The following is a 13,201-nucleotide window of genomic DNA, read 5'->3' as shown; positions in this document are numbered from 1 at the left end:
GTGTGGAAAACAGTGTGGGAGTTCTCCGAGAGTTAAAAATGGATCTGACCCCATTTAAACCAGCAACATGCGCAAAGGAAACAAGATCAGTATATCTCAGAGTCATATGCAACCCCACACTTATGGTGACATGACTCACAGGAGCTGTAGAACTGATGGATGGACAAAGAAGATGTGGTGTATGTAACACGGAAGGATGCTGTTCATCTGATAAGAAAGAAAGGACTGAGATCCTGTCATTTACAATAGCATGGATGAAATGGAGTTCATCGTGTTATGTGACTAAATCAGGTACCAAAAGAGAAGCATCACACAGTCCTATCCACATATGGAAGGTAAAGATGTTGGTCCCTTAGAAGGTCAGAGTAGAATGTGATTCCCAGAGACTGGGGAAGAAGGGAAGGGAAGGCGGTCAGTAGATACGGAATAATTAGTTAGACAGACTAAAGTTGGGATGTGCCATCGTATAGTGTGGATACTGTAGGTAATGTCATCTGTGCAATTTTTAAATCTAGAAACATGTTCTTTTACTCTTCACACTATAAAGAAAAGAACAAGTTTTGAACATGTTTACTTTTATTTTGGATTTACCCAGTGTGTCCACGGGATGAGACTTCACAGGGTGATAAGAATGTAGAACAAAATCTTATGTTTTTATATAGTAGCTAAAAACTTGGTTCCGAGTTTTAAATTCCATCAAGGTTTTGGCTTAAAGCATTGTTTGATCCTAGAAATACAGAAAATAAATAGCCAGACCCCTTCAGTGGTGACATTGGGTTCCCCAGAGGAAGTGCCATGGAGTAGGATTAGAAAGAGGAGGTAATCTTGTTTTTTTTTTTCGTATTATGAAATAAGGGGAGGGGCCCTTTGTGAAGTCAGTGGAAAGTGCTGGCCTCCACTCTTCTACATCCTGGCTCCATGTTCCCACTCTGACTATGAGTGGACCACAGGAGCAGGCAGGGTCCGCACAGCCGCTCACCACCATTCCAAGTTCTGGAAACATACCAGTCCTTCACTGCACACCTAACCGACTCAGTCCAGCAAATTTCACAGGCCAAATTGTGCGTCTTCAAAGGATGCCATCTAGAGCTAGCCTAATGAAGAATGTGTGTGCCATTAGTCTTTATACTCTGAGTGTAGCGAAGTAGATGAACAGAAACCCCCTAACCGCTTTGTACCCTATGTCTGCTAAGTGATTAGGCACGCGAGATAAATCAGAAGCACTACCTCAGAGCCCTGGCGGGGACAGCGATCTAGGGACAAGCAGCAGAGGCTGTCCTGTTGACTTAGACTCAGCTACTACCTGTGAAATGAAAGCAGGGGTCGGCCAGGCAGCAGAGAGTCAAAGTGAGAAGGGAACCAAGTTGTTTTTCCTGCGCTCGTTCAGAGCCTGGCCCCAGTTCCATCAGAATAATTGATTTTCCCATAAATGTGTGTCTCTGCTTCATATGGAGCTAAATTCTGGAGCTAGTGCAGTGGAGCAACACAGCCTCTAAGCATTCAGAATGTAGAGAAAGAAAATATACGGATTTCCATATTATAGAATGTGGGGCCCAGAAGAGTGTGAGTCCTAATGGGAGATTTCAGGCACAATTCGGAGCTTTGTTGATTTCAAGAACTAAGCGCTAGTTTCTATTATTGGTCCATCATATTTATGGCCTCATGTGGGCCTACTAAAAATTAATTATTAATTAGCTGAGTGATTTGTAAAAGAGATAGCAGAGCGCTCAGTTGTAATGGTGTCCTGCAATGAGTGCGGTAGGTTTCCATGGCGGAGGCATTAGCCCCAGCGAATTTTGAAACCACATTTATAAAAATCAGGTGTCTTTTGGTGCATATTTTTTAATGTCTCTTCCCTAGAGATGCAAAGACAATGTTCTTAGGAGTGAACCTCATGTGAACACCACAGATTAATATCCAAGGTTGCGAAGTGGTCTTTGAGATGCTACATTCCTCACGGGGCGCTTTAATCATTGGTACTACTCCTGACGCAAGGAACGCGTGTACAAATGTTTATTATTTTCTCTTAAGAGCCTGACTTTTAAAGGCTCCCGCTTCCTGGTGTGTAGATTCTTATCCTGGTGAGCCATAGCAGGCACGTCTGTGTGGCCCGCCTGACACCGACAAGCGCTTTCAGGTGGACACCACTATACCCTACACTTCTGTGAAGTGTCTTATGTTCCTGTTGACTTCCATAGAAAATGACCCAGATGTTCCCAGAGAGAACAATGAAAGCACAGCCCTACATCTGAATGCAAAGCTCAGGGTCAGAAATGCCGGGTTCAGGCTCCAGCCAAGCTGCCTGTCACCATATCCTGTTGGAACATTCTATTTGGAGGTGCTGTCTCCCAGGGAGTCTTTATTAACTATACAGTTTCCTACTACACCTCACTACTGGGCTCTTCTTGCAAGGTGCTGATATTCCCCCAAATCTCATGTGTTTTGACTGCATGTTTAAAACCTTTGTAATTAGCCATGCCTTTTCCGAATGGAAGCCATGTAGAGATCTGGAACTGAGTAAATTCGCTCGGGTCCCCCTGTAGATTCAGGGCATTTTAAACTGGGAGCTTCCTTGGCCTTGGGGGCTTTTTGTTTTGCCTCATTTTCTCATTCATAGATCCCAGAGATACTTTTGAGTCGAACCTTTGGGAACCCTAAGCTGTCTGGGCCTGTTATAAGACAAGCAGACAGCAGATGATTTCCAGAGGGGTGGATCAACAACAGGCTGATGCAGTTGGCCTAGCATCTTTCTGTAGTCATAGAAAGTGCACTGAGTATTGTTCAGTGCATTGTGTACTTTAATAACAACATCACACAGATGTGTTAATAATCTCTTATTGCATGTGTGTGTATAATATTAATAACACGCATCTAAAATCCTTTCTAGGAATCTACCGGATGCCAAATGACATTTGGTATTTGTGTTTCTGTTGCTTTTCCATGCCAACAACTTGAAAGGCACCTGGCACTCTATGTGTGACCAAGCGCCATGTGTTTCGCCAAAGCAGAGCAGTGACATTTTTAGCTCTTTCAGGACCAGAGTTATGTACTATCGTGTTATTTCTGCCAAGGAAAGGTTTCTCCCTTGACTTGAACGAGAGCTCTGAATTCCCAGGGAGTGATGCACGATGGGGATTCAGGCCCCGCACTCTGAGGGCGTTATCTTTGCGTGAATGATCATGGCACGTGAGCCACAAGGAGACAAGGTGAGGTACTGAGGAACAGTCAGGCCGTAACAAGTAGTAGTCCTCTGGGATCCACGACGTTGAGCATGCTCCCAGGGGGTCCCTAGTTTCTGAGGACAAGCACAGTGTGGGGTTCACATTCCTGGGGGCTGGGAGGTAGACTCAACTCCTTCAAAGGCCACACACCGACAGCATACTCAGGCCTGTGGTCCACTTGGTTATATGAGGATGAAGATGTCCACCTCTTTCAGACCTGGATGTCAGACTCGAACTCACATCCCAGAGGAAACAAATGACCCCTTCCCTGTACAGCTTCCATACAGTGGAATGTGAATGAACTTGAGCAAAATCCAGTCCCCTTGCTCAGAAGCAAGATCTGTGAGTTTCTGGGGGGTTTTTTTGCTGGTTTGTTTTTGTGTGTGTGTGTGTGTGTGTGTGTTTATGTGTGGTAGCGTTGCTCCAGCCCATCTTCCCTGTCATACTGATCCCTCTGCTCTAGGAACTAGAGAGAGAGAGAGAAACTGTGTTTTCTCGTCTGCAAAGTTTAGATTCAAATGGGGCAGGAGGGCCATTTTGAGGTGTCATGGTTTGTTGTCACTGAATTCCGTTGAAGTGTCAAGTCAGATTTGACCCAGATAACTCAGTTTAATGCTGAAATTGAGGGTGGGGGTGGCTTTGGGGCACATGGCAATGCACACGCCATTACTTCAGTGGGGAAGGGGAGACAAGGAGTTCAGGAGATACCTGGCCCTTTCTTGTGTTCTCTTTCCTTTTTTGAGAAAATACTCTTGTCTGGGATTCCCATTTCTCTTTGTACACAGAGCTGTATTGTTGAAGGTCAGACTGAGGGTTTAACTTGGGCGGGGTAGGTCCTTCTTCCCTGTAAACAGTTACATGTAGGGACTTTGGGTGCTGTCTAGGCTTTCTGAAGCTGAGAGCTTACATGTGTTGGGGAGCCTTCAGTATCACACCCCCCCCCCCAGAACAAGCACGGGCTGTGTGGCATTTTCAGGCATTTTTATCAAAGTGTGATTGTATCCAAAAGCAGCCAAAAACCCTAAGGTATATTTTTTTCCTGTCTTTTTTAAATGTTGTCAAAACTGAGTAAAAATATAGATATTAGAGCCAGGACCTCACTGTCCAAGTTCAGCTTCCCTACAGGGTAAGAACAGACCTGCTAATCCCTGATACCACCCCATTGTTTAGTTCCTAGTCCATCTGCTTTGGAGATACTCCTATCTCTAGCAAAGTTCCTGGTCACATTCCTAGAAATACTCCTAGTGTCTAGAAAGCATGGGGGTCGAAGCCATGTTGTACTCTAGTCTAACCCGAATAATACCACAAGCGTGGAGACGTTGGTTTTAAAGCGGCTGTTTCAGCAGGCAGGGACCATGTCACATTGGGTACTTTGTTTCCAGTCTGAGTCGGAATCAAAAGAGCAGCCCAGATGCCTGGCACATGGGACAGGGAACACGTGTGTGCATTTAAATCATGGGGAGCTCACTTTTTTTTTTTTTTTACTGATGTAATTGTGAAATATGTTCTTTTTGCATTCATAATGAGGGGGCGGAACAGATGGTGAAGGTTTACTTTAAAATAATCTGTCATTAAAATACCCAGGCTTACTGGGCTTACTGGGAGCTCTTCTCTCACTGGAGTCGGGTCAGAGAAAGGGTGAATTTTTTCCTCCTTCAGTCCTGGCATGTGGAAAAAGGAAGCACTAATTTCACGGTGGTAATAAACATGCGAATTGCCCCTGTGATGATACCTAGTAAGATTTCACTCTGAGAAATCTGGCTGTGGTGGAATGCGCCTGAAAAGGAAAACAGAGACAAAACTCTGACAAGTAGAAATCCATTTAGCACAATGCATTAAACATTAGTAGCCCTGCATCCTGAAGCCACAGTTAGTTCCCTACTCTGTAAGGACTAACCTCGTCACTTGATAAACACCGTGAGGCGCAGCCAGCTTTGGGGGTTAAGAAACAGTGCCATACACTGTCTGCATCGCGCTATGTCGGGGGGTATATAAATTATAATTACAGGCACTATTATTCCAAGACCGTGTCGCCTCTGACTTCTCCATCCGCACCTCACTCCTGGTTGTCTGCCTCGTAGACTCACTGGGATGCGACAAAGAGACCTCCTACCAGCCCCGTCTGCGTGGCCAGGAACCGTTTCCAGCAATAAGCAAACTGCCTTGGGAAAATCTTATCCTTGTGTGTCTTTAAGATGCCGTTTTTACTGTTGCACCTAAGGTTTTATTCTCTGTCTGCCTTAAGGAAAGCAGCTAGATTCTAGATTCCTGGCTTTGCGGCAAATCTTCTGAGGAGGGATGAGTGTTGACGTTTGTGTAGGTTCTTTTTATCTTACTCCAACCTTAGTTCAGAATCAGAAAATTCTACATAGTGGGTAAGAAGATGCAATTAACCCTTTGACCCCGGAATCTTAATTGGCGCCTGTTGAAAACAGTGGGCAGCTAGAAACATGATTTTAGAAAGTAGCCTGGAGTGACTCAACAGCCCGGTGTATGAGGGCTCCCTCAACTCAAAATTAAAAAATAAATCCACAGAACTTTCAGATTAATCACAGTTGGTTTCCAAAACTACTGATTTGCTGTTCCTGCCTCCTCCCAACCTCTTAAAATTGGGATAATAAAATTAAACCAATATCGATGCTACGCTTCAAAGTGATTTAAACTGCGGAGTGCAGCCGAGGAGGACGCAGCCTTGAGGCAGAAGGGCATAGCTCTGTGTGTAGCAGCTTGGCAGTCTGCTTCCCACCCCAGGCCACTTCCTGCTTGGTACACTGAGAGGGAGAGGGAGCCGAGTCTGAGTTAAGGTGGCATCTTTCAGATGGCAGGAGAGTTGACCCGAATGATAGGCATGAAATAGGGGTGTTGCTAATTAGTCCTATTTTTAAAACTTCCCTGCTCCTAAAGGGGATGTTACTTTTTGTCATCTGTACATGTGTGTGATGTGTGTGTGTGTGTGTGTTCACGTGTGTGAATGTTCATTTGTATAATAACATGTCTGTGCATGGATCACATATACATGTGTGAATGTATGTAGAATCTCGAAGTTGACTCTGGTGCTTTTCTCCGTACACGTGGAAGCCCAGGGCTTGCCAGTTCTAGATAATCTAGTCAGTCAGCTTGTCCTAGGAGTCCATTTCTGCTTCCTGTGCTGAAATTACAGAGGGGCCCCCACACCTCCCTGACTTTCCCAGGTTCTGGGGTGGTGAACTGCAGTCTTCATGCTCGCACAGCAAACATTCACCTGAGGAGCCGTCTCCACTGCCCAGTTGTTACTTTTAACGGAGTTGTCTTTGTGCCATGTAGACATGGACTCATTTTACCCTTCTCAGAAAGTCGAGAGACTCCTCAGAGCTTGTATTGTTCCCACAGAGAACTGACGAGTTATTTGGTGGGCACCGCTTCATAGTTCAGCCATCCTGTGGTACCCACCCCTCCTTTTGTGTAGTAAGTACACAGGTAGGAGCTAGTGCCATAAGACATGCGTCTTTAATGGGAAAGGGAGGGCTGTGTGGATGTGGCATTGATATCTCTTCAGGACAGGCACTGGAAGACTCAAAAAAAAATCCACTCAGAACTGGATGTTGTGACATCCTTAAAATGCAAATACTGAGAAAGCTGAGGCAGGAAAGTCGCTGCTAGGGTGACCCAGTCTAGGCCACAAACAAAGTAAGTCTGGGAGCCTGAGTGAAACTGTCTTTAACAAAAAACAATTAACAAGTCAGGAAGAAAGGAAGAGAGGAGGGAAAAAAGGAGGGGGCACCTACTCTGACCCTGGTATTCTGAGAAGCAGGACATACACAGATGATATAAATCTGAGGCACCCAAATGTTCAAATAAAACAGAACTCTTGGGGAGAATAATTCCCACCCCCCTTAGCCATCTGAAATGTGTGACGTAAAGGGAAAAGCACTGAGTCTGGTGGTAGAGCTGGGCGCAGTACGTCTGGATGGAGTGCTTGCCTGGATCCAGTTAGAGAAAGGTAACTAAGACACTGGCCCCTGTTGAGAAATTCAGTCTGGTAGTAAGCCAGCCTTTGTAGACCTCTAAAATCATAGCAGCACAAGACTTCATCTTAACAGTTAATTGCCTGTCCAACCTTATTGAGCCAGATAGCCACTGCGTGCCTCAGTTTCCTCCCCTGTGAAATGAGGGCTTCTATTCCAGGGGATTATCTTCACATCTGCGTCACCTGTCCTTCACTCCCCAGGAACCTTCTGGCTTTCACCTTATTCTCTTGTGATGCCTCCATTGGCGCTTGCTGAGGCACACTATGGTTTGAAAAAAATGGTCTTTGTGGTTCTCTCTGTTCACCAGGTCTTGGCTGCTTGGTTGAATGGGACTAGCAAAGCCTGTTTCCCAGGGGAAAGGTTGAAGGGAGGAATCCTCATCTACTTGAGTTATACGGTGTGAGGTGAAGATGTGGAGAAGCAAGACCCTTCCCTTGCTTGAGGGAGGAAGACTTTCTCCCTGTACCGGCTTAAGCAGGCCTGCCTGGTGCCAGTGTGCAGAATATTAAAACAGTGCTAACACTGCACCCAGAAGGTCAGGCCTGACCGGGTACTTCTGGTCACTTTGTCAATGCCAGAATGCCCCCTTTCCCTTAGCAGTGTTTTGTTTCCCAGTTGGTTTGTGGGAAAATCTACAGAACAAAGTTGGCCTGGTAACTGGTGTAGAGGTATCTCAGGAACTACCCTGTCAGTTCATTCCCCATCGTCTTCCACCCCTAATGATCTGATTCTGTAATCGGAACAATTCATTGGCTCCAGCATTATAAATAACTTCAGAAATGCTCTGTCTATTTAGCTTTTTATTTATCAATGCATGCCCTATAAAGAGTATTTCAATGAGAAGCACTGGCCCGTTAGGACTCAGATCCAAACCTCCAAAGCAAGATGGGCTTGTTGTCTAGTTGGCTAAGTTTGTCAGTGTCTGTGTGTAGAGATGCTAGACAATACCACTACTCTAAAGTTATCTGAGGAAATTACAAGATGGTGCATGCAGACTTCGCACCACTGTTATAGACTCCATACAAACTGTGAACATCACCGTGTGTGGATTTTCCAGATGTGTAGTCTGCCTTTTGTGAAATAAGGCTCTATGCCCTTTGAGTTGTTTTCAGAACTCACTAGATTAGAAAGCTGAGCCCGGAGCCTCCACAGGTCTTTGGCAGTATGGGAATATGTTGAAAATGGGTCAAAAAACATGGAAGTCCACATTCAGGCTGACATGTACATGTATGTACATGTGTTCCCATATATAAAAATTAATTATCTTAACCTGTTTTGTGCTGCTTGGACAGACCATCAGAGACTAGCTATTTCTTACATTGTTGAAGGTGGGAAAGGCCAGGGTTAAGGGAGTTGTATCTAGTCAGGGCCTCCATGAGGCATCATGGCGTGGCAGAAGACAGATAGGCAAGAGAGCAGTGGAAACAGAAGGCATGGGAAGAGTGCCCAACTCATCCTTGGGGGAAACTGTTCCAGACGTGACTGGCCCATGCCAGCTGGAGTAGCATCAGTGAGGTCATCAGGGCAGCACTCCCTTGCCCTAACCATCCCCTGAAGGTCCCATGCCCATTGGATGCGCTGGAAAATCCTTTTCTGTCCCAGAATCCTTGAGGGACACTTTTAAATCACAGACTCTGAAGACACAGATGACATTTTTCCCAGTATTCAAGTAGACCAAACTTTATTGTTGAGATTTGCAATACATATTTCTACTCTTATAACTTCGTTCCAATTTCTCTAAAAAGTATGACTTTAGTGTTTCCCCATACCTTGTTCCAGACACAGGCTCCTGACTTTGCAAAATCACAGCCCTTGTTAAGATCACTAAGATTTAAACCTTCCTTCCCTGTGCAGATTTCTGCAGCCCATCCTGGTGAAGATGTATAACACAGAGCAAAAGCTGGGAGGATGGGGGGGGAGGGTGAAATGCATTTGAAACAGACGATTCCTAATCTGAGTTGAGTTTGTAACTGGATCCCATGCTGGTGTCCATCATTGGCCAAACCAAACAAGAACTACAGCCCTCCTCCAGGACAGTTAGGCGGGAACTTCTGAGTGACAGATGACACTGCTGATAACTTTTATTTTCCCTGGCTTTTGTTATTTGCTGCTTCTTTCTGTTTTGGCTTCCGGGGTGGGGGTGGGGAGCAGAAGAAACTCAGTCTTTTCCAGGGCAAGATGGATTGTGGTGCATGAGGTTTCAGCCCATAATACACCAACTCTTCTTATTTTCTTTACCACGATAGGTGCCCAGGATATGGAAAGTATTCTTTGTTAATTAATTAATTAATTAATTATTAATATTCATATCAATCAAGTAATGATGTAGAAGCCTTTCCCGTTTCATTTCATTACTTTTCATCCCTTAACAAAAGATCTTGCTGATTTAATGGTGCTTACCATGGAACCCCCTCCCCTCCTCAAATAAAGGCAATGCCTCATAAAATCAACATGACCTTATTTTATACATGAACATAATGCATCATGGTCAAAATGACGAAGGCATGAAGAACTCTCTGAAAAGGAGAAGATCTTTTGGTCTTTAGCCCATTCATTCATTCATACAAGGCAATGTAAACGAACTTAGGACTTGTATTTAGTGTACATGGAAAAAAAAAGGCTTCAATTCACTTTGTTGCTTTATTATTTATTATTTGTATTATCTATTACTATCTCTGTGTATATGTATTAACATACTGATTTTTTTTCTTACAGTCTCTGGATGGCTTCGTATTTGCACTAAATCAAGAAGGAAAATTTTTGTACATTTCCGAAACCGTCTCTATCTACCTAGGCCTCTCACAGGTAAGTTAACAATTTAGACTCTCAGCATTGAAAATGAAGGCTTCTTCAGTTCACCAGCTTTCCTTCTGCAAGAGATCTTTGGTTTAGCATGCATTATCTAATTTATTCTTTAAGGCCTCTACCTGACTCTCATAAGTCAGAGAAGTCTGTCTGTGTTGGGTTTTCAGAATAAACTTGTGCTGGGAAACTTGAGTTCCCCAGCCCACCCCCAAGGATCATTATTAATTTATTGAGAACAAATGAAGTTTCTTCCATGGTTGTTTTGAACTTTGAAACCCCGGTGCCCAGTAGGAGAGGGACACACTAATAGCACTTCCCTTGTGTCCTATTACTGGATGTTTATGGAGCGCCCTGCGCTATCCTGGGAGCTGACACAATGACAGGAGTCATTTGGAGTCAAGAAACGCTGAAAGACACCATTAAAATGTGTTGCAGGGAGGGCTTCTGCCAGGAAAGAGTCCTCTGCCTTGGCAAAATCGGCCCGATGCTGCAAGACAATTTCATAAAATAAAGCCGCCTTTCATGGTTTGCCATTTAATTGCTCACATGTGTGTTTGTCGGAGGGTAAAAGAAGAGAATGCAGAGGTTTGTAGGGCAAGGGACAGAGTCCTTGTTTCTCTCTAGAAACACAAACACTCCGGTTCTCCTGCATTCCGAGTCAGGCTGCGTCTACAGCTTGCCAGCCTACCCTGGAATAAGGTCTTCCATCCAGCTGATTATCCAGATGTTTTTGCCATAAAAGTACCCAGCATCTGGGTATCTGTTCCGGTACAGGTGATTGACTGAGTTTGACCCTTTTCCTCTGGTGGCTGGGAAAGGGACGTGCAGGCTCCGCAGGAAGCTTTCCTGTGTGTGTGTGATGCTCTGTCAAGCTGGATAAGCTACCTCTCCCTCAGCTGCCTCCAAGCTAACGATGGAGATAAGCGTCTCTGGTCTCCTCCTAAGCAGGTCCCACCAAAACTCAGAGCTTCTGAAGGTTGGCATGGCTCAAAGGACACAACCCACTTGGCTGGAACCTTCTGGCTGTTAACAGGTTTACTGGGAAACAGCTAAATCAAGGAAGACGTTGAGAAATAATAGAGAGATTTGCTGTTTGAGGAGGGCTGGGGAAGGAGCAGAAACCCTGCCAAATTTGATTATTTGCTGTTGAGATTCCAAATGGGGGATGCAATCATGAGCCCTTCCTTAGAGAACATGTGTGCTCTTGACTGTAGTGTGCACAGCGATTTCTTGTGGACTCTGGCAAATTAGGGGGCCAGAAAGACTGGTGTTAACTCGGTGTGCCTCCTCTTGCATTTCCCTGAGATAATCTCTTTTTGTTATAGCCTCTGATAGGTTTGAAGCCTCATCTGAACCTGTCTGGAAACCTCCAGTTCTAATAGGGTGTACCCCTGTATTGTTAACACCAGGGAGGGCTGGGAACCCACTGTTGTGATTTTTCTGAGGCCACACTTGTGTTTTGTGGGGAGTCTCCGGCAGGGTTTAATAAGCCCGTAAAGAAAAAGGATGAATAATTAGGGAACCCCTGAAAAGCATCCATTATATACTAGCTGCAAACACATTTCCTAGTCCTGGTTAGTGGTGTAGTCCAAATTCTGTCAAGGCAACGGCATTTTCTGTAATTGAGATGTGTATGTTTGCTTTGCATAACAGATGGCTCTGTATGCGTAGACTGATAGCTAGGAAAATAATAATTGCATTATTCTGGCCAAAAGAATATTAGCGCTTGGGTTTTGGCCATCTCAGGCAGTCCTCCTGCCAGCACAGCATATGCACATATATGGATTGGATTTTCAAGGAAATTGATGCGTCTGGAATAGTGTGGCCATCTGAAATATCATCTGTTCGAGGGAAATTTGGCGTTAACCCTGTGCTGGTTTCCCTCGTCTCTCTCCGCGTCTCGGCGGCAACACCGAAGGCCCTCTTTTCTGAACATCAGAAACAAATAACGGTGCTCTCTAAAGCTGTCCTGTAAAGGTGACCCAGGGTCTGGCACCTGCCCGGAGGCCAGCCACTCCTCTTCCTGGGATGGCAGTTTGAGTGGGCACCAGGAGGCAGCCAGCTGACTTCCGGAGGCAGGCCCAAGCTGTGACAGGCCTGGCCATCTCCTGCAGTTGCCACAGTGTGGGCAGTGGCAGGCATGCCCAGAAAGAGGCTATAGAGAGATGAAGTTTGAAGGAATAGGTAACTACAAAAATGGAAAGATGAGGATATAAATGGGGGAAAGGTTTTTTTTTTCCCCCATATCAACTTACGTGAGTTTAGAGCAGAAGTCTAAGGAAAAATCTTGATTGACATTAAAACAACATTGCACGTGTTTTAAATGCATAAACCGTAACGGGGAGGCCTCTGCTTAACTCTGGGAAAGTTTTCAGAGCAGCTGAGGTTCTGCATTGGAACAGATTCATAAAGGTCCCTGAGCCATAACCCTCCCCAGGTGTCTTTAGTTTCCTCTTGCAGAACTGAGGTGCAGGGTACTCAGGGGTGGCACCCAGAGGAAATATGCTCTATGCATTTGTTCCTCCGGCACACACATGCCCCAGATGCCCACACACCTGTACAGAAACATTAGAGGCAACCAAATGTCTGTAGCCAATGTAGTTTAATCTATGAAAGTCTAGACAAGGAAAAGGCGTCCTTCCCTTTCCCCATAGATTTGCTACAGAGTGCATGGCTCTGTCACAAAGATGTCCTCAGGGAAATGGCTGTGGGCATATGATCATGGCGGTGTCCATGATGACAACATGGTTGCCTCTGTATATCTAATCACGTGGTGTTCCTGCCTCCTCACCATGTGGTGGCTTTCCAGTGACTGTGCTTTGAAGAGAATTAGGGGTCTCTTTTTGCACATGAGAAAGGCAAAGAGAGGGACTTTTGGTGAGCACTGTGGGAAAGCCTGGGTTCAGACAGCACCGCAGGCTTCCTTCTCTATTATCTAGTATCTGAGCCTTGGCATGTTGACTAGTCAATACAAAGTACTCTTGTAGCTTTGTGATGATGGGACCAGCCTGGGCAGTAGGGGGCGCCCACCAACTCCTTGATCCTGCCAGATGGATGGGTAGGTAGGTAGGTGGGTAGGTAGGTAGGTAGGTAGGTAGACAGATGATAGATGATAGATAGATAGATAGATAGATAGATAGATAGATAGATAGATAGATAGATAGATAG

General features: G+C 45.1%; 1 protein-coding gene across 3 annotated transcripts in view; it reads left to right on the top strand.

The window, feature by feature from the left end:
* Positions 1-13,201, top strand: part of Npas3 (neuronal PAS domain protein 3) — an 826,580-nt gene that overhangs the window by 581,874 nt on the left and 231,505 nt on the right. For all 3 annotated transcript variants that reach the window (XM_085697644.2, XM_085697643.2, XM_085697646.2), the window contains exon 5: positions 9,944-10,033. In XM_085697644.2, coding sequence (XP_085553770.1) covers positions 9,944-10,033 — 90 coding nt within the window. The remainder of the gene's footprint in view (positions 1-9,943; positions 10,034-13,201) is intronic.

The sequence above is a fragment of the Myodes glareolus genome, chromosome 11 (assembly GCF_982192425.1).
Source record: "Myodes glareolus chromosome 11, mMyoGla1.1, whole genome shotgun sequence".
In the NCBI taxonomy this organism is placed as follows: domain Eukaryota; kingdom Metazoa; phylum Chordata; class Mammalia; order Rodentia; family Cricetidae; genus Myodes; species Myodes glareolus.
This window is presented reverse-complemented; position numbering and strand designations above follow the sequence as displayed.